This window comes from Eurytemora carolleeae, unplaced genomic scaffold (genome assembly GCF_000591075.1).
Source record: "Eurytemora carolleeae unplaced genomic scaffold, Eaff_2.0 scaffold387, whole genome shotgun sequence".
In the NCBI taxonomy this organism is placed as follows: Eukaryota; Metazoa; Arthropoda; class Copepoda; order Calanoida; family Temoridae; genus Eurytemora; species Eurytemora carolleeae.
The window spans coordinates 74399-94419 of record NW_019396360.1 but is presented as its reverse complement, the minus strand read 5'-3'; the positions used below and the strand labels follow the sequence as shown (position 1 = coordinate 94419).

General features: G+C 30.9%; 1 protein-coding gene across 1 annotated transcript in view; it reads right to left on the bottom strand.

Annotated features, from left to right (window-relative positions):
- LOC111701697 (uncharacterized) overlaps window positions 1–9401 on the bottom strand; it is a 41502-nt gene extending 32101 nt beyond the window's left edge. Inside the window, exons 1-4 of the mRNA XM_023473098.1 lie at window positions 9319–9401; window positions 8355–8451; window positions 3603–3722; window positions 423–504 (exon numbers count right to left, since the gene is read on the bottom strand). Coding sequence (XP_023328866.1) covers window positions 423–504; window positions 3603–3722; window positions 8355–8451; window positions 9319–9376 — 357 coding nt within the window. The 5' untranslated portion in view covers window positions 9377–9401. The remainder of the gene's footprint in view (window positions 1–422; window positions 505–3602; window positions 3723–8354; window positions 8452–9318) is intronic.
- Between the last annotated feature and the right edge of the window lie 10620 nt (window positions 9402–20021).

Here is a 20021-nt window from a genome sequence, read left to right as displayed (position 1 = left end):
TGAAATATCAAAGGTTTTTCAAGATTAGGTTGCAAAGACATTGTGATGAGACTATTGGAATATGTTGCAAAGACTCAATTCCTTTATTTTTATCTCTTAGAACTCCACGATCCCTCTTTATTTTTTTTATCTTCTATTTGACATTTAACCTTTGACCTTTTTGACATTCTGACCTCTGACCTTTCATATTAAATCTAACCCGAGATTTTTGACCTTTGACCTTCGAATTCTGACCTCTACCTATAGTTTTACCTCTGAACTACAGTCTGACCTTAGACCTATGACCTCTGACCTATAGTTTTACCTCTGAACTTCAGTCTGACCTTAGACCTGACCTGTGACCTCTGACCTATGGTTTGACCTGTGGTGACCTCTGACCTACAGTCTGACTTTAGACCTGTGACCTCTGATCTCTAACCTACCTCTCTAGGTTCTGGTGTTTCTTCGGCCTCCACGCTGCCCCATTTCCGAGGATCCTCATATGTCGAGGTCTTGTTGATGTGACTAAATAAAATTCAATCAATCAATCTTCAATTTGATCGATCCCTCAATCATCAAAAAGTTAACAAATCAATGACCAATAAATTGATAAAAAAAATATGATTTTCTTTCAAGTAAATTATCACAATCAAAATGAAATCAAAATGAAATCAATAAAAAAACAATTAAAATGAAATCAATTAGAATTCAATTAATAAAAAAAATCAACCAATAAATCAATCAAACTATTTAACCATTGATTGATTAAAATATAAAAATTAAGAAATACATATTATCAAAAAACCAAAATAAAAAATAAATATCATAATTTAACATTTTTTTTTCCTCCTAGACTTTATGTTAAAAACGAATCTAGTTTTATGAATATTATATTTTGCTGCTCTTGAAGATATATAAGAAGGTCTCTGTTTCTTGTTTCATGAATATTCGATCTTAATATATTCCTATAATATGCTATCTACTAAAGGGAGAATGTGCCAACGGAGATTTTTTTCAAATATTTTGAAACCAAATTTTAAAAATAGAAAGAAACTGAGTTTTCACCACAAATTCAAATTTTTAATTCCTATTACTTTGCAGCTTGATGGTGTACATTTCTTTTTTAATTCTTCTGAAGAAGAAGTTGTATTGCAAAAAAAAATTCTCCTTTTCAAATTTTACGAAGATAAACAAAGAAAAGTTGTAAGTTTTCATAAATAAAATATATCTAGTTCATGTTTATTATCTGCAATAAATGTAATATGTTATCTTATCTACATTTACATATATCATATTACACACCTTTTCTCAAGTACATTGCTTCGAACATAATAATTTTAGACAACAAAAGACTTAAATTTTTCAAAAAAAAAATTATTTTAAGATTTCAATTAACTTCCAGTTTTAATATTGGCGAACGCCCCATTGTAATATTGGATCAATGTAGTATAATAAGTTGTTACTTCGTGTAAGAAATTGCAAATTGATTTTAAAATCAGCTTTTAGATTAATTTGTTTTCGAACACATTAACATTATCAAATTAATATATGCATTATAGGATTCTTTTAAGATTAAAAAAAGTAAAATGAATTTTTCAAAAGATAAAAAAAAATTTTAAAAATTTGAAGAAGAATATAACTTTGAAAAAGAATTTTATTTAATTCTCTAAAATTCAACATAATGCAAGATTGTACATTACACAGAGAAGACAAGAAATGATCAAAGGAATTGAGTCTTTGTCACAAACTCAGATTTTCTATTACCTATATCTTTGCAACCCAATGTCGTAGACCTTAGATATTTCAAACTATAAATTCTGTCAGATCAAATAGCCTAAGTATGAAATATCAAGGGTGTCCGCCATCAGGTTGCCAAGATAAACGGATTAAAAAATTTGAGTTTTTGGCAAAAATTCATTTCCTTTGTCACTAATAACCTGAATGAAAACAATCATCCTAGTTCGGATTTTTATTCAAGGCTAAACTTGTATTATTAACACAATATCATCTAATCTTTCTACTTAAAACTGGTATTTTATTCACATTTCAAACTTGCCAATCTTAAAATTTTCTCTTTCTTCTTTCAATGGCACACTTATACACAAGACAGAGACTGTATCTTTTTAATTAGAGAACACGGGTTTTTACCCCAAAAAATAAAAACATTCTTCTAAAAAATCAAACTTGGATTGAAAAATTAGCAAAACAATAAAGTTTGTGCTTCAAAAAAGTTAAACTAGCGAATGTATTAATTACTAGGCTGTCAGGGCACTTCTCCCCATCTTATATTTCAATTTAACATTTGCTTTGTAAAAATTGCATAAAACAAAAACAAACAAAAAAAGTTTTCGGATTTTAAAGACAAATTTCGTGGATTTTTCACAATTTTTAGAAAATCGAATTTTGTTGTATTTTGCGATAAAAATTTCAATTTTTGCAAATTTGCAAATTTTTTAGCAGATTCTAAAAGTAGAGCCAAGAGCTTTCCAATGATGTATCATTTATCATATTTAGACACCAAACATGGGATTTAGAGGGGGGTCAAATTGAAATCACTAGATTTCTGAAATGCTTCGTATTTTGTAAATAAACCCAGGCTTGTGTAATTCAAAAAATACTTTCTGTCAATATTAAATTCCATCTGTAGAAACCTGGTATTCACAACATTTGGTTTTGTTGTGTTTCACAATATTTTTTTATGTAAAGTTGTTAAATTGTAAAATTGCACAATGTGTACATTTTCTTAAAATAAGACTTGTTAGTGGTCTAAGGCTAAAAATGATTGTATATAAAAAGGTTGAATAGCAAGGTAAGATATTGTTTTGTTATGTTAGTTTACCCATTACAGTATAGATTATCATTATTTACAAATACAAAACAACATGAAACACTGGGATTAAGATAATAGATACATTTATCTATTACAGCTTCAATCATATTAGAAATAAATGACATAGAGCAAGGAACTATATCTATATATATACTTTGCTTGTCTGTTTGTCTTTCTCCCTGTCTGCAAATCCAATAAACGTCAAAACGGCTGAACCTATCGGACTCAAATTGTGTGTAGAACTCACATAGGTGTATGTATGATTAAGATTTCAAAATGTGCCTTCAACAAAATTAGATTTTCATCAAATTTGAAAATCAACTAAATTTTGTTCGTAAAATCCGCCAACATTTTTTGAGTATTGTTTAACAATGTTTACAAAAAAACCTAGTTTCTATATATTTCTTGACATAAAAGAACTGATTACTTGCGTCAAAATCAAATTTCTAATTATTCGTGTCTTGGCAACTTAATAACCTTTGACATTTAAAATTTTGACTATTTGATCAAACCAAATTTTTAACCTTGAAATAGCAAATTCAGAATTTAAAACTTTTGTATTTTGAATCTTAGGATTAAGCATTGATCTACAGTTTATGCAGACCTAGGAATTATTTTAATTTCACTTGATATCGCGATGGTCTAAAATGAAGGGATGAAGCATTGATTCTCAAAATTAAACGTGCCTACATTGCATATCAAGATTAAGAGTTCAAGATTAACGACATGACAAGTATAGAGTTTGGAGCAAGTTATCATTTCTTTTAAAAATTGATTTAATGATTAAACTTACTTGACATAATATGTTCTACCCTCTTTATCTACAGCAGCCTCCCAGCCAAATGGAACACCGGTCCCTCCGCCGTCCCAGGAGCTTTGAGGCGGAAGCCAGCCGGATGTACCAGTAACATGACTAAACAAAATGCTGTTTGCTTTCCAGTTCGGTTTTTTTCTTTCTTGTCTTTCTACGTTTTTTCTTTTTCATAAATATCAAGACGAAGTTGAATGTCGTAGACGTAGTTGAACTTGTGCACCGGTTCATGTCAAAGGGATGTAGTTTAACTAGATCTTTGCGATTCAATTTCTTCTGGCTTGGTCCCTGGTCTCTTACAGTCGTGTCTGTTGTTGTCGATCCTAATTTGTCTGATCTTTCTTGGTCTGGTCTTCTGACAAAGTATGGACTATATATTATTAGTCTACTGTTCAATTTTGTCTGGTCTGTCTAAAGTAATTATGGTTAGCGTTGTCTGGTTTTGCTAGTCGTAGTCTGATTTGGTTGGACACATATTCTGGTTTGGTGTTTTTAGTTTGATTAAGTTTGTTAAAGTCTGGCTTGGTTTGGTATAGCCTATTTTGGTTGGTGTAGTCTGGTTTGGTTTGGTATAACCTGGTTTGGTTGGTGTAGTCTGGTTTGGTTTGGTGTAGTCTGGTTTGGTTTGGTGTAGTCTGGTTTGGTTTGGTGTAGTCTGGCTTGGTTTGGTGCAGTCTTACTAGGTTTAGTGTAGTCTGGCTTGGTTTGGTGTAGTCTGGTTTGGTTTGGTGTGGTCTGGTTTGGTTTGGTGTAGTCTGGTTTAGCTTTGTGTAGTCTGGTTTGGTTTGGTGAAGTCTGGTTTGGTGAAGTCTGGTTTGGTTTAGTCTGGTTTGGTTTGGTGTTGTCTAGTTTGGTGTAGTCTGGTTTGGTTTGGTGAAGTCTGGTTGGGTGTAGTCTGGTTTTGTTTGGTGAAGTCTGGTTTGGTTTGGTGTTGTATGGTTTGGTTTGGAGTTGTCTAATTTGGTGTAGTCTGGTTTGGTTTGGTGAAGTCTGGTTTGGTGTAGTCTGGTTTGGTTTAGTTTGGTTTGGTGTAGTTTGGTTTGGTGTAGTTTGGTTTGGTGTAGTTTGGTTTGGTGTAGTCTGGATTGGTTTAGCGCAAGATGATCTGGTTTCTATAATCTGTCACTTTTTCTCTTCTTCTAGATTCTTCAACATAATGTATTTAATATGAATTAGGCAAAACATGAAGATATTACAGCAATTCATATAATATGGATCATGTGCTAACCAAATAGTTACAGAGATAGCCTAAGTATGAAATATCAAGGCTGTCCGCCATCAGGTTGCCAAGATAAACGGATTAAAAAATTTGAGTTTTTGGCAAAAATTCATTTCCTTTGTCACTAATAACCTGAATGANCCAATAGAGGGTAGTTAAGTTATTTCACGTCCCTTAGGACAAAAAAGTAAAATATTGACCCACTCTGCGAAGTTAAAAATAAATTCTTCATCTTAAAAGACGATAAAATTGTGTAAAACTACTTTTTCGGGAAACTAAAAATTTTACTTAACTACGACACATGAGTTCCCTCGACCAATTTTGCCAAAAAAACATCCTGAGCGAACAAAATTGGTCCTAGAAACCCATGGTAAAGTAAAATTCTCCCTGTAAAGTAGTTGTAAATAGTTAGTAAAAAGAAAATATTTATTGCATTTGCAATAACTCATTATTAATTTTCGTGCATCTTTGTAAAAAAAAATATATTGGCAAAATGTTAAAAGCTTTATTCGTATGATCGAATAGATTAATACAACAGAACTTTGTGTTTGTTTCTGTTTGGCAAAATTCAATGTTGCAAATTGTAAGTGTCGTTAGCTGAAATATTTATTTGTAAGGATTATTAAATATTTTATGATTTCTAGTTTTTGTTCTTTATTTTAATTTTAGTTATCATGAAAGTTGATTTCATTTGATCGATTCAATTTCAATTAATAGATACCCCACCCCCCTGCCTCATCTTGGAAAAGAAACAAAGCTTAAATGACTTGGAGGGGGGGGGGGGTGATCTCTGTTTAATACTTTGCACCACTTCAAAGCATAATTTAGTTTTATTTAAAAAACAATGAAAATTGAAGAGTATTTTAAAGAACACAGAACTTTAAAATTGTGAATCTGTAGATCAAGACTTGATCTAATCTCTCCTCGATATCCCATGGAGGCAATACCTTATCAGAAGTAACTTTAATTTTGTGATTTCCCACTGAGATCTAGGCAATTCTTTGAAAGTTATTCATAATTTTATGATTATTTAAATAATGTATTGCCTTTGATTTACTTCACCAACTCACTCATACTTTTTTTGTAGTCCTAAAATTACAACGCACTTCATTATTGTTTTAATTGGTTTTGTTTCTTTAAACTGTTATTTTTTTTCATTTGCGGTTTCTTTGCGCATTTCTTGTTTTTAAGAAGCAATGGAAAAACTTATAGAAATAAACACTTTTCGATCCATCTTTGTAAGAAGGTTCACATTAAATTACGCTAACAGTCCCTTTAAAACAGTTTGAATAGAGAGCTGAGAGTTAGAAGTTTGTCTAAGTTTGTATACAAACTATACTAAACTATACTACAACATGTCATAACCCCTAAACTGTCTTGTTGTATGAACTAAAGGGCGTCTAAAAAAACATAGCTATTCTTTTCTGACCGGGAAATCTGGATATGTCGTCTGTAAATATCTATTTATAAAATGTACTCTGAGCTGGGAACTTTAGAATGGTGGATATCAGGATTAAGGCTTAATCCACTCTTTTTCTTAATCTCCAGATTAACATAATCTTGCAAGATTATCTTAAAAGTGTATGAAAANAGATAGAAGACGACTCTTATTTCACTCTTGCCTGGTTCCCACTGTATAGTTTACAATAATAACATGGATTAAGGACTAAAATGAAAAGTTTCCACAGTGGATATTCGGATCAAGAAGTCAGGATTAAAGTTTATCCATTCTAAAGTTTTCAGCTCAGAGCTGAAAACTTTAGAATGGGATATCCTTAATCCTGATCGGATAATTAATCTGGAGATTAAAAATGAGAGGAGAACAAGCAATATTTAATCTCGAGATTAAGAAAAAGAGTGGATTAAGCCTTAATCCCGATATCCACCATTCTAAAGTTTTCAGCTCTTGTTAGTTGAAAACATTGCATTCATTTAGGTTGACAGTGCTACTAAGGATGATAGATTTTAAACATGATCAAACTTTTGATTATACAGATTAATTGAATAGATAAATCTTTTCGTTCAGTTTAAAAGCTTTTCAACTCATTCGAGACTTAATCCATTACTATATCAATTGTCAATATATAGTGGACAAATACAACTATATATATATATCATTTCCCGATTGAAACATATCTCTCAGCGCCATACAATCTGTTGAACAACAGTTCCGACTGTTTCCTACATCTACTACGATGTCGAACCTCCTCTGAATATCCGACAAAGTCATAGAATCAAAGTTCTACAATTGAGGATTTTTTGGAAAAAAAACTATCTTGTTGCCTTCTTTTATTTGACAGGTAGGACTTTATTCGTTTTTGTCATATCAAACATAAAGTTATGCAAGTATAGTGCAGTAACCTATAACATCTAGTTTGATGTCAAACCTCATCTCTATATCGGACATATTCGTACAATTTAAGTTCGACTTTTAACGATTTTTCGTAAAAAAAGGTTTATTTATTAAAAAAGCTCTCTTTTGTTTGTTCAAATAAGACATTAGTCGAATTTGTCGTGACACACATAGAGTACGTACATGTAAAGTACATTGGTCAGAAAAGATATTTTGTAACTATTTCGCAATTCTACGCGCTTCCTTTTAAATAAAAGAATTCAAAGTCTTTGGTCTAAATTGAGTTGGACATTTTCCCAACGAAAAGACGGTTAAAACATGATTTTCTCTTGTGGATTTAAAGTAAATATACAGTTGTATTCTCTCCATTTCCTTTTACGACTGTCTCAATATGAATTCCTTTGTTCGTATCTAGAATAAAACCTAGCTTATACCCTGGCAACTATAAAACAATATAGTTGAGGAGATTTTAAATGGTTTTGGGTTCCCGCATTTCTCCGATATTTACGAGGGTTTTATGAAGATTTACTCCAAAGTTTCTCAGTCAGATATATCCTAATAATTCAGGATTTTATATGCAATTTTGTTTAAAAATACCAAAACTGAACACATAAATCAAATAGCATGCTATTATAATGAATTCAGAATATAATTTGACGAAATGTTGAAACACAAACTTAGATTTTTCAATCTTTTCAACCTAATGTTACGTTAATGACCTTAGATATTTCAAACAGTGAATTCTGTTTGAAAAAAAAACATAGTCCAATTTTGCAATATCAAAGGTTTACACCATACAGATACAGAAAATAGAAAATTTGAGTTAGCGGCAAAGACTCAATTCCTTTTCTCTTAATTCAGTGAAACAAAAATATGAATGGGAATCAAGTCACAATTGTATCCGTTTTGAAATTTTAAACCAGACTTTTAAAATGTGGCAAAATTATAAAAAAAACCTGATAAAAATCACAAACAAAATAAATTTGACCAGTCAAAACGTTTTGCTCAATATGATTCTCTAAGTGTTTGAATTTTAGAAAGAAAATTAAAATTATAAAAAATTATTTCGATTTTAGTGAATTTTCCTACTAAGCATTGTAGTTACGATAACAAATATTATAAAGAAGTTATAAAATCTATTTCCTTTACTACTGTATCTTACCCAGTGCATAGTTCTGATCCTGGAATATGCTTTTTGAATATAAGCGGACCCAAGATCCAATTAGCAGCTGAGAGTATTCCTTTAGAAACCATTAATCCTGGGGGCAAGAATACCAGTTCTTATAGGAACTATCTACAATTTTCAAATTATTTTTTTAAGCATGCTGTAAAAAAATAATTATACGTTTAAACACCAGCATGTGTAGAACAAAGCTAAAAGAATTTTCTTTCTTTGCTTTTCTTGTTTGAAAAGAATTCTCCATTGCTGGAAAGTAATGAGAATCACTAAAAAGCCTCTTTCAAAGCTAAACACCATTTGTGTATAATTCAACGTTCTTCATAACTTGGGTTTTCTCTGATATATTCTTCTGGATTTCAGAGGTCAAAACGTTTGTGTTATTAATCCCTTTTTTGAAAGGACTAAGGAGTTTAGTCTTTGCCTCAAACTCTGATCTTTACAACATAAAGTCGTGGAGACGTGGACCTCATTTATTTCAAACTATGAATAAAAATTAATCAAATAATCTAAGTTTGAAATATCAAAAATTTAAACCATCAGATTGGAAAGATATAGGAATTGGAAAATTTGAGTTTGTGACAAAGACTTAATTCCTTCGCTTTGATTTAGGCCCTTCGGATTGGAATTTAATTTCTTCTTAATGGTCTTAGAGCTTCGTACTAACAAAAGTCTCAACAACATCTACTGAGAACTTTCAAAAACAAGATTCAGCTGTTTTTGTACGCAGACTAAGCAATTAATCACTTCAAATAAGTTTTCTTTTGCAGCTTAGCGCTATCTCATACAACACAAGTTTTGACCTCAAAGTTAGCGAATATCAAAAAAATAAATTTTCTGGACAAAATTCTCTGAATCATCATGCAATAATGAAAAGCTGTTTGAACATGTTAAACAAAAAAAATTCCGAAAAAATACTAAAAATCTGTTCTTCATATTCTTTTCTTCCCTGGATACTTTGCTATGGATGGTAGTCTATAAATCCACTGTTTCTGGGTACTGGACATGTCAAGACATTTTCATTATTTTTCTACATCATTTTTAGTTTAGAAATCTCTTTAGTCATGCTTGAAGATTTATGCAAACAGGAAAAAATAATATATCTATAATTTAAATATATAGTTTGCTAGTTTTTTTTGTTCGTTTGTGTCCAAGAAACGTCTAAATTCCCGAACATTTAAAAATGCCTACTTTAAGAGCAACAGATAAAAGCTAAAATTGTTGATAGGAACGGGGGCGTGAAGAACCAAGTATAGTTTATTATATTTCTACTCTTCTATTATACTGAAAAAATATTTCTAATTCTTAATTTTTTTTCATTTTGTGAATCTTGTAAGACTTCGTTTTCTCTTGAAAATTAAGATTTAATTAGAACATTAACATAATCTTTCTTAAATTTGAATCCGTTTCATTTAAACCATCTTGATTAATTGTAGTTTTGTTCAGGTTTAAACAGGGACACTTGTGCAGGCCAAAAGAAGAAAATATTTAATAAATTTTTTTAATGATAAATATTGCAAAAGTATGTTCAATAAAATTTGAATACAACGTATTATCGAAAAATCTAGAAAAAATTCAACCTAATGCAAAGATGAAATATTTTGTAAGTAAAATATATCTTATAAAAATAAAGAAACAATTGTGTGAGAAAAATACTATTTTGTTCCACTTTTGGGTTAATTAATAAATGTAAGTGTTGTATACTTAATGCAGTGTTTAGTCAAAAACAAACAAATTAGCGAATCCTTCCTAATCCATTCTCCCCTGTCTAGTTGTAGCACCCTCACCACTCAGGGGTAAATACGCTTCAGGACCTCCTCCCTGCACCCCTATCTAGTTGTAGCATCCTCACTACTCAGGGGTAAATATGTTCCAGGACCTCCTCCCTGCACCCCTGTCTAGTTGTAGCATCCTCACTTCTCAGGGGTAAATATGTTCCAGGACCTCCTCCCCCACCCCCTGTCAGTTGTAGTACCCTCACTACTCAGGGGTTAATATGTTCAAGGACCTCTTCCCCCCACATCTGTCTAGTTGTAGCATCCTCACTACACAGGGGTTAATATGTTCCAGGACCTCTTCCCCCACCCCTGTCAGTTGTAGTACCCTCACTACTCAGGGGTTAATATGTTCAAGGACCTCTTGCTATCTTTGAATGGAAGGTCACTTGAAATTACGCTTACAGTAATTAATATTTATCAATTAAAGAGTTATCGGCGAATCTGACAAAGAAAGAGATTGTTTTCCGTTCACGTCCCAGAAATATTGGGGGGATTTTTCTAAAAATATTTTCCCCTGGTGGTGGTGCTCAAGACGCATGATGAAAAACCTCTCACTAATATACATGTATGTATAAACCTAATACCTTCAACACTAGTTCTTCATCACAAGAATAAGAAATTTTATATTGAAGGGAATGTAACCGAAATTGACTCTTCATACAACTTCGTACAAAGATGGCAACGCCCGATTTACAAAAAGTACCCTTTAAACCTATGTTTTATTAAGGTTATAATGCAAGGAAAGTTATTTCATAGGTGTACGCATCTTTTGTACTGCAGTGTACTGTCTCTGGGCGGTAATGTAAACACAAGACGGATGTCGAAGCCTGACATGGGATCCATCTTTCACATAAAAAAATCAATGAAATATTCTGGTCACAGGAAACTATTATGTGAATTATCAAAATCTTCAAAATGTAATGCTTTTATCCTCCTCGGATACTAAACGAACACTGCAGATGCATCTATTCTTGTTTACAAATTCCGCCCAGAGAGAACTGGTTTCAATTAGTACGCTGAGTATACGCAACTGCAATTAACTTTCCTTGCATTATAACCATGTGTCTGATAAAGTATGAATTGGATAAGCATGTTTTTGTTTATTTAAGTTGTTTGAGTGTATTTGTGGTTTAACTGATATATTGACTTCCACGTTTCTTACTTACTGGAGAAATTCGCAGAAATAAACCATTTCGAGTAAAAAAACGCATTATCTTCCATTTTTTAATCAGAGAAATTTTTCTAGAGTACCATTGTTAATCGGGCATTGATATCTTTGAATGGAAGGTCACTTGAAATTACGCTCACAGTAATTAATATTTATCAATTAAAGAGTTATCGGCGAATCTGACAAAGAAAGAGATTGTTTTCCGTTCACGTCCCAGAAATATATTTTAGATTAATTTTTTTTTAAACTGCTAAGTTTAATATTCAATTGTTATTTTTTCTAAATATATAAAGATAATTTTTCTACTTAAATTGAAGATCATTTGAAGAAATATAATTTTAAAAAAGTGGGAATTTTTTTAAGCTTAGATTTTTCATCGATTTTAATCTTAGTTGCTATTTTTGTGGTTTCTTTAGATTTAATGCGCTTTAATATTGTTAATAATACATTGTTGCTGAATTTTTATAAATTGAAACCTTGGAAGTGCATTTTTAAACAATTTGTACAAACTATACACAATATCTTGTAAAAATATATATTATTTGATTTATGTATTTCTAAATTGTATTCTGTTCCTGTTAAATCTTTTTCTTCTCAAAGCACACAAAAAATTCAGCTTTTTTAAGAATTATTTTCTTATAATATTCATGCATTAATAGTAAACATTGTTATGTATGGGCTATGTTTGGGGAAAACATACCCCATAATTTCTTCATGAATATCTGAATAACTTTGAATAACAATTATTAGCTGTCTGGAAAAAAAAAGCAAAAGCACCAAGTAATCCCAACAAATCCCGACACCCCCCCCCCAAAAAAAAAAAAAAGACTGACTGAAAACTTTTTAAAAAAATCAGAAATTTTTAAATATGATTTTTTTGAGATACCTTCTGTTTTGTTTATGTTTCTAGAAAATAGAATATTTATGTTTACAATTTTCAAACTTCTAAGATGAATGGCACACACTGGGATACAATATTTAAATCTAGAAAAAAAACTTCCAAAAATTTGTTAATTAGAAATTAAGAATTGAGAAAGCGAAACAAACAGAGATATGGACTTTAACTGAGATGAAATTAAGCTTCAATGGAATTTAACTCCAAAGTAGAACCGAAACTTTTGGTTGAGCCGCATAACTTTTAATAAATAAGAGATCTGTTAAAATCTCAGTTTTGTGATAAACTCTACAGAGTCGCGTCTTAAATTCCACAAAAAAAAACGGTTTTAACCGAGCGCTGGCTTAAATCTTGAAAAATTGAATTCAATTTTAAGTGGAACCAACCATATTTAAACTTATTCAGCCGCGACTCAAATTCTTTTAATTTGGCCTCAGGGAGAAGATTGTTTAAAATGATCTATATTCTTTCCATTAACTCAAAGTTCTGTGTCCTAATTTAATAAATTTGAGCTGCGGCTTAAATTTGCCAAAAACCGGTTTAAATTGAGCGCCGGCCTAAATCTTGAAAAATTGAATACAATTTTAACTGGAAACGACAATATTTAAGCCAAGGCTCAAATTCTTTAAATTCGGACTATAAACTCCAAATTAGCCCATCTACAATTCCAATCAAAACAACGTACTTACATCTGCCAAGAATGATTTATTGGAATTTTACGATTTCAAGTTTTTATCATCTAAAATAATTATTTTTTTAAACACAATGGTTTGTCTTTTTTTGGGGACTGAAGGATAAAAAGTTTAGACTATTTTAAAAGTCTAGAATTCATCATTCTTTAATGACATAAAAAAGGGTTTAGATTTTACGCCGAGAAGTTTAAAAAAGTGATTTTTAATAGATTTTAAAATTAAAAGTTTTGTGTTCTCCTAAAGAAGAGATTTTAATCTAAAGTGAAATTTACTTTAATAAGCAAAGCACATATATATATAGATGTGACGATTTGTCTCATGTGTTTAAATTACAAAATTAAAACTTTACTTTATTTATTCCATTTGCAGTCCTATCAAATATAAATCAAGATATGTATGATATTCTGAGTTTTAAAATAATGTCGCATCTACTTAATGTATTTTGCTTTATGAGCCATCAAAATTGGGAAAATAGTTTTTAAAAATTTTATTTTTAATGTGTAATTCGAAAAAAAAATCGCCAAAATTTGAAAATGATATTAAATGGCCGACTTTCAGAGCAACAGTTCAAAGCGAAAAGCACCATAAAAGCTTGGTTATATTTTGCTAATTTTCAGAATCTGTTTGAATTTATGCAATTTCTACAATCTTATTCAACTCATTTGCAATTCAAATCTTGTATATGGTTTCATTCGTCTTACGAGTCCTTAACAAATTCAAATAAAAAGTTTTTCTGATAAAAAAATAACTTAATTTTCAACTTGAATTTTTCAAACTACGAATTCTGCTAGATCAAATTGTCAAAGTTAGAAATATCACAAAATCAAATTTTCTAATCCCTAAATCTGTTGGTGTAAGCTTTTTATGTTTCAAACTTAGATTATTTGATCTTAAAGAGTTCATAGTTTAAAATATCTAAGGTCTAAGACATTGGGTTGCAAAGATATAGGGATGTGAAAATCAGACCCTCTGGTGGCAAAGATTCCACTCCTTTACATCCTTAGGTTCCAGAGATATTTAGAAAAAAATAAGTTTAAGGTGAGTACTCAGTTCGTTTACATGTTCCTTCAGTCCCTATAAGCAAACATTTCTTCAGTTTTCCAATTGAGTTAAGAAGTTTGAAAGAAGTTCAGAAAATAATAAGGTTAAGATAAATCGAGTTTTCCATGTTAAATATAAAAAAATTGAAATTGTAATATCATAAAGAAGAAAACTCACTTTTTTTACGTTGAATTAAAGTAAATTTCACGTAAAATAAAAATAAAAAAAACAAAATATAAGTGTTCAATCACAATGTTTCTTTTATTAAAGAGCTATTGAGAAATTTTGATTTTTTATGTAAAAAACCGATTAAATTGCAGCTTTTCTCAAACTTTGACTTAAAATTAAAACTATAGAAGAGCTATGAGGTCACAAAGTCTATTGATTTCCTTATGCGTTAACAGTTTATTATGTTTTTTTTCGCGCATTGCTCCTTTAAAGAACTCCAGGATTAATCAGGAGTCTGCAGAGAAGAAAAGAAAAGTAGAAAACTAGAAATTAATTTGGACTTAATAATCTAGCTTTAATATTTACGTTAAATTCGCTGAAATCTAACTGTATCGAACAAAATCAATTTAATTTTGTCCATCTTTTGAAAAGATAAATTTCTTTTTAATTAGTTTAATTTTTTGTGGGGGGGCTATGCTGCCGACTCCCCCCCTCCTTATCTCCCTTCCTCCCTCCCTCACCCAGAAAATCAACAATTGTGAAAATCAAAAATGAACATAAAAAATACAGTTCAGCGGCAAAAAGAATAATTGATCTTAAAAATCGTTCAAAATAGAAAATATGAGCGATAATGGCTTCCACAAAATTTCAAAGTTGATTCGAAAAAAAAAATCACAAAAGTAGTATGGATTAATCCCATTAAAGTATAAAACAAGTAATTATAATTTTAATAACTGTAATATATTGCAATGAATTGAGATTGAGATGTCTAGATTATACATAGATTATATAAGACCCCTTGAGGCCGGTTTACAAGGTCTGTTCTCGCAATGAGTATGTTTCACAAACTGAGACAGACTTAGAGGCCGATAAAGATAGGCTGAGAGGTATCTACATACATACATACATACATACTTTTTATGTCTCAACCAAAAATGTTTGTTAAAATGAAAATTCTTTGACATTTTGTAATTTTATTATTGACGGGGGCTGTTAAATATATCAACGATGGTATGGGGCACTCAGCAAATTAACAGGGTTCAAAATACCGCTTTCTGATTATTGATCTAACCGGGGCTCAAATCTTCAAGAATGGGCACTTCTTTCGGGTAGGTGGGAGGGGAGGGGAAGGGGGGAGGAGGTCTAAAGATGATAACGGGGATACTATTGTAAAGAAAGTTTTTGTTGAGAAAAGAATAAGCATTCAAACTACAACTTGAAACTACTGTACAGCCATACTTTCAGAACCTAAAAGAGAATGTCGGCGTCATAGATTAATAACAATACAGATAGAACACTAGAACTCGTCTTTTCAAGATTTAGGGGTTTTTGTTCACAATAACCTTAAGGAAAAAGCCCAAAGGAATTACGAGCATGCTCTCTCTTTGTATTTTAATTCAACGCGGCATGCGCGTAACTCCATCTGAATGTTGTCGACGAAAAACCCATAATCTTGAAAAGACGACATTTAGTGTTCTATCTGTGTTGATATTAATCTATGGTCGGTGGGGATGACTTTTGTTTTTTTTGTATTTTTTTTTTTGAATGATTTTTTTCACCTTAAATATCGGAAATGTGGAAAATAATTAATTTGTAGACTTTGGGGTTAAAAAAGAGAGTGAGCGGCTAGACATGGTATTTGAGCTCAGAATGTAGTATTTTTAAGACAAATTTTAAGATTTATTTGATACCAACCAATAAGACGTTTTTACGGTGTACAATTTTTAAATGAGAACGTAAAGTTGTTGTAATATGTTACTAGTCGGGTTAGTGAGCAATTACAATTATTTAATAACATGGACAAACCAGGCAATAAGTATCATTTTACAAACTTATGTAATGTATAGGCCCCCCCCCCCCCACCACCGAAAGCTTACACAATGGATAAAATACTAAAAAGATGAGAGCTGACTTTCAATCATCTTTCCGGAGTTGACTAAAATATTTTTGTTATCAATGGGTTCCATATATATCCAACGATTCTCTTCTGACAATATATTAATTCTTATGTCAATCTCATTTTCAGTATTAACAGAAGCTTTTTATTCTATCAGGGAGCCGCAATATTTTTCTGGATATACAGTCATCCAAAGGTTGCAAGCTCTCACGGAAAAATGTTCATTATTTCGAGAAAATGTTCATCATTTCAGGCAAAATATTCATTATTTCGAACAAAATGTTCATTACTTCGAGAAAATGTTCATTATTTCAAACAAAATGTTCATCATTTAAAACAAAATGTTAATCATTTCCGTCATATTGGAAAAACGCTACACTCATAAAACGCTACATAGATAAAACGCTATACCTCATAAAAATTTAAAAAAAAAGAGCATCCCTACTTCACTTTACCCCTTTATACCTTCGACTAGACATCGGAGACAGAGAACTTAGTGTAAATATCTCTTAAATGTTGTGTAAAAAGCAGTAGTATTTGAGTGTTTGCTGTGTGAACTCAACCTGGAAGAACTGAAAAAAAATTTACAAAATCTAGCTCTTCAATACCATCTGTCTGTTTGTCTGTTTGTTTGTATCCAATAAACGTCAAAACGGCTGAACCGATCGGGCCCAAATTTTTTGTGGGACATCTAGGGACTCCAGGGAAGGTTTATGAATCATCAAAATTTCAAATATTTGTCTCCATCAAAATTCGATCGTCATTAAATTTTTTAAAATTTTGAAAATCCGCGAAATTTTTTGTGAAAATCCGCGAATTATTTTTGTTTTGTTTTACGATGTACACAAAGAGAACATGTTCACAATTAATTTAAGAGATGGGCGCGAAGCGCCCTCTAAGGCTAGAAAGAAGGGCGCGAAGCGCCTTGAATTTCTAGTTGTTTAAATTTGACATAAAATGTTCGCTCAAAAAGAAGGCATTCTGACGTTTTTCGGAAATAACTCAAAAAGTATTCGTCTGAGGCTGTTCATTTTTTTTACTTTGCTAGCTAACACATTGGCTCAAAGCGGGGCTTTTATACTTACTGCCTGAATCCTCAGACATACTGCCTTATTTTACAATTACCCAACTAAACCTATATTTAGATCTACTTCCGATCATTGGATTTTGACATTCTATTACTCTTTGGAAAGCCTTAAGTCTTGACAAAAGGAACCAGATGACATGACACATTTTTTGCGAAGAAATTTTGCATAGATTTTTGCAGAGAGACCTTCAAAGATAATTTGCACATTTTCAGTTTTCCTTGCATAAAAATTTAGCTTTTGAAAATATTGCAAATATTTTTGCCTATTTGAATTTATCGTTTCAAGGGCTTTTCAAAGATGTATTATTTATTATATTTCGCGCACTTTTCGTTTTTGAACATTTTTGCTTAATAACTTGATATTGCAAGAAATATTTGAAATTTTGAAAATTTCAATTTTTTTGCAGATTATAAATGTAGAGCCAAGGGCTTTCTAAAAATGTATCAAATTTATTTTGGGTAAACCAGACGTGAGCCTGAATAGGGTTATATAAAAAAAACTTGCAAATAAAGTGTTTAAGAATTACAATCGTTATTCTGTAGATAATAATTAGTTGGAGGTTTAACTTGTACGACTGTATAATAAGGGAAGCCCCTCTTTAAACGAAAGGTCATTCATAATTACACTATCATTCCCTTAAATATCTGATTTTATGAACTATTGAAATGGTGTCAATAAAAGATTAACATTGACGGATATTTTAAAACTTGTTTGATATCGATATTCGATTTTAAGGTTTATATATCGGGAAAGGGAGATTATTGGACTTCAAAAGGAAGAGAGCGGGAAAGGGTGAAAAAGGGAAAGGGGGGGGTCGATTATAAATTATACTGGTTGTTTGAATACATGAAATTAAAATATTAATTAAAAAAGAAAATTCTAATTCTAACATTTATCTTTTATCTAATTACTTATATGTCAAGTTAAAATCTGTTTGAATAAATTAAAGTTTTCAGATTTCAGTAATTAATCAAAAAAATGTTATTTCTTTCATATGAATAGTAACATTTAAATTTGTTATGAGAAGGTTACATATTTACTACACTTTTTGGGAAACCTATAAACTTTTCAAACGTGTACATTTATTGTGAACAAATTTTTTTTTTAAATGACGCTTATTATGATTTTTTAAGTTTTTATTATCAATTTTACGCTATTCGGAGTTTAAATGTCCGCCCCACCCCCATAAACCTCTTATTTAAGTCATATAAGGCTTGGCCGCATCAGAATTTTTTTTAGAGAAGTCTCCAAGCTGTTTAAATGTTATGTTTTAGTTTTTTTCGACCGAAAGCCCGCTTTTTCAACATGCTTTACTTTGACTTAATCAAGGTTTTGGCGTGCTGCCGACGCCCCTCAATCTTTTCTATTTGGCTGTTGTACTTTCTTGTACTATAAAATATAAGTTTTTTAACAAAGAAGACATCTAAATATATTGCGGGTTTACAGGATCCATTCAAAAATATATGAACGGGAAAAGTAATCATAAATTGAAATCATAATAAATCACTGCAAGCTACAAGATGCAATGTTTGTAAATAAAAAAATATCAGAATATATTCGATCATTTTGACAACTATCACCATGAAACACAAGACAAATGCATTTTAAGAGGAGTATTGTGACAAGAACCAGTCACCCCACCCCCTGACCCCGTAAACCCCCCCCCCCCTCCCCTCCTATGGATGAAAATTTAAGAAAGTTTAAATGAACAAAAAAATTAAGATTCTTAATATATTTTTGCCACAAAGTCAAATTATCCGATCCCTATATTTTTGCAACCTGATGATGTAAAGCTTTAATATCTCAAACTTGGATTTTATGGTCAAACAGAATTCATAATTAAAATATATCTAAGGTCTACGACATTGGATTGCAAAGATATAGCGATTAGAAAATCAGAGTTAATGTGCCAAAAACTCAATTTCTAAAAAATCTAAGAAAACATCATTGATTTCTAAAAAATAATAATGACATTTTTCCAAGTTTTCCTGGATCCGGGGTAAACCAATGTTTAATCCTGGTTTCAGTAAAGATCGATATACCAATGTCTTAAATTTCCAGCTGCGGGCGGAGGATGGATGAGAGGTTGCGTGATTTTAAAGACAATAGATATATATTTTCATAGAAGAAGTTAATAGGAACAATTTTATAACTTTAACGAATAAAAAGGATAAGGAAGTAAGATAAAATTGAAAAGTAAATGATATGGATTAAGGCCTGAAAAGAGAGGAAGATAAAATAAAGATGATATAGAAAATGTAAAATACAGCAGGTTTAGATTAATGGAATTGTAAGAAGTAAAAAAGATATTATACTTGTAATAAAGTCAAAAATAAAAGACAAAATTAAATTTAAAATGCTCTGTTGAAATACAGATAAGATTTAAAATTATAGCAAAAAAGCAGGAAAATTAAAATTAAATTTCGTTTTATTGTTTTAATGTAAATATTTGTTTAAAAATATTGTTCTCATTCTACTGTATACTTTGTTTCTGTAAATTCCATTATTTCAAATAAGATCTTTAATCTGTCAACCCTTATTATGTCTCTTTTATTCTTTTTTTCTTCAAATTTTTGCTTTTATGAATTCTTTCCTGGTGTTTATGTATCAGAGTGTTTATCTGTCTATATGTCTATCTGTCTATATGTCTACCTGTCTATATGTCTACCTGTCTATCTGTCTTTATGTCTATCTGTCTATCTGTCTGTCTGTCTGTTACCATGGTATATTCTATATATATTGACAGAACACACATACCTGAAAATAATAAATGATCATTTCACCAGTTCCATATATAATATATTTTATGTATAAAGTCTATATATTTATAAATATAATTATTATTTTTCGGGAAATTAAAAATTTTACTTAACCACTCGACCAATTTTGTCATGATTCACGTCCCACCGGTGTACATTTGAATAT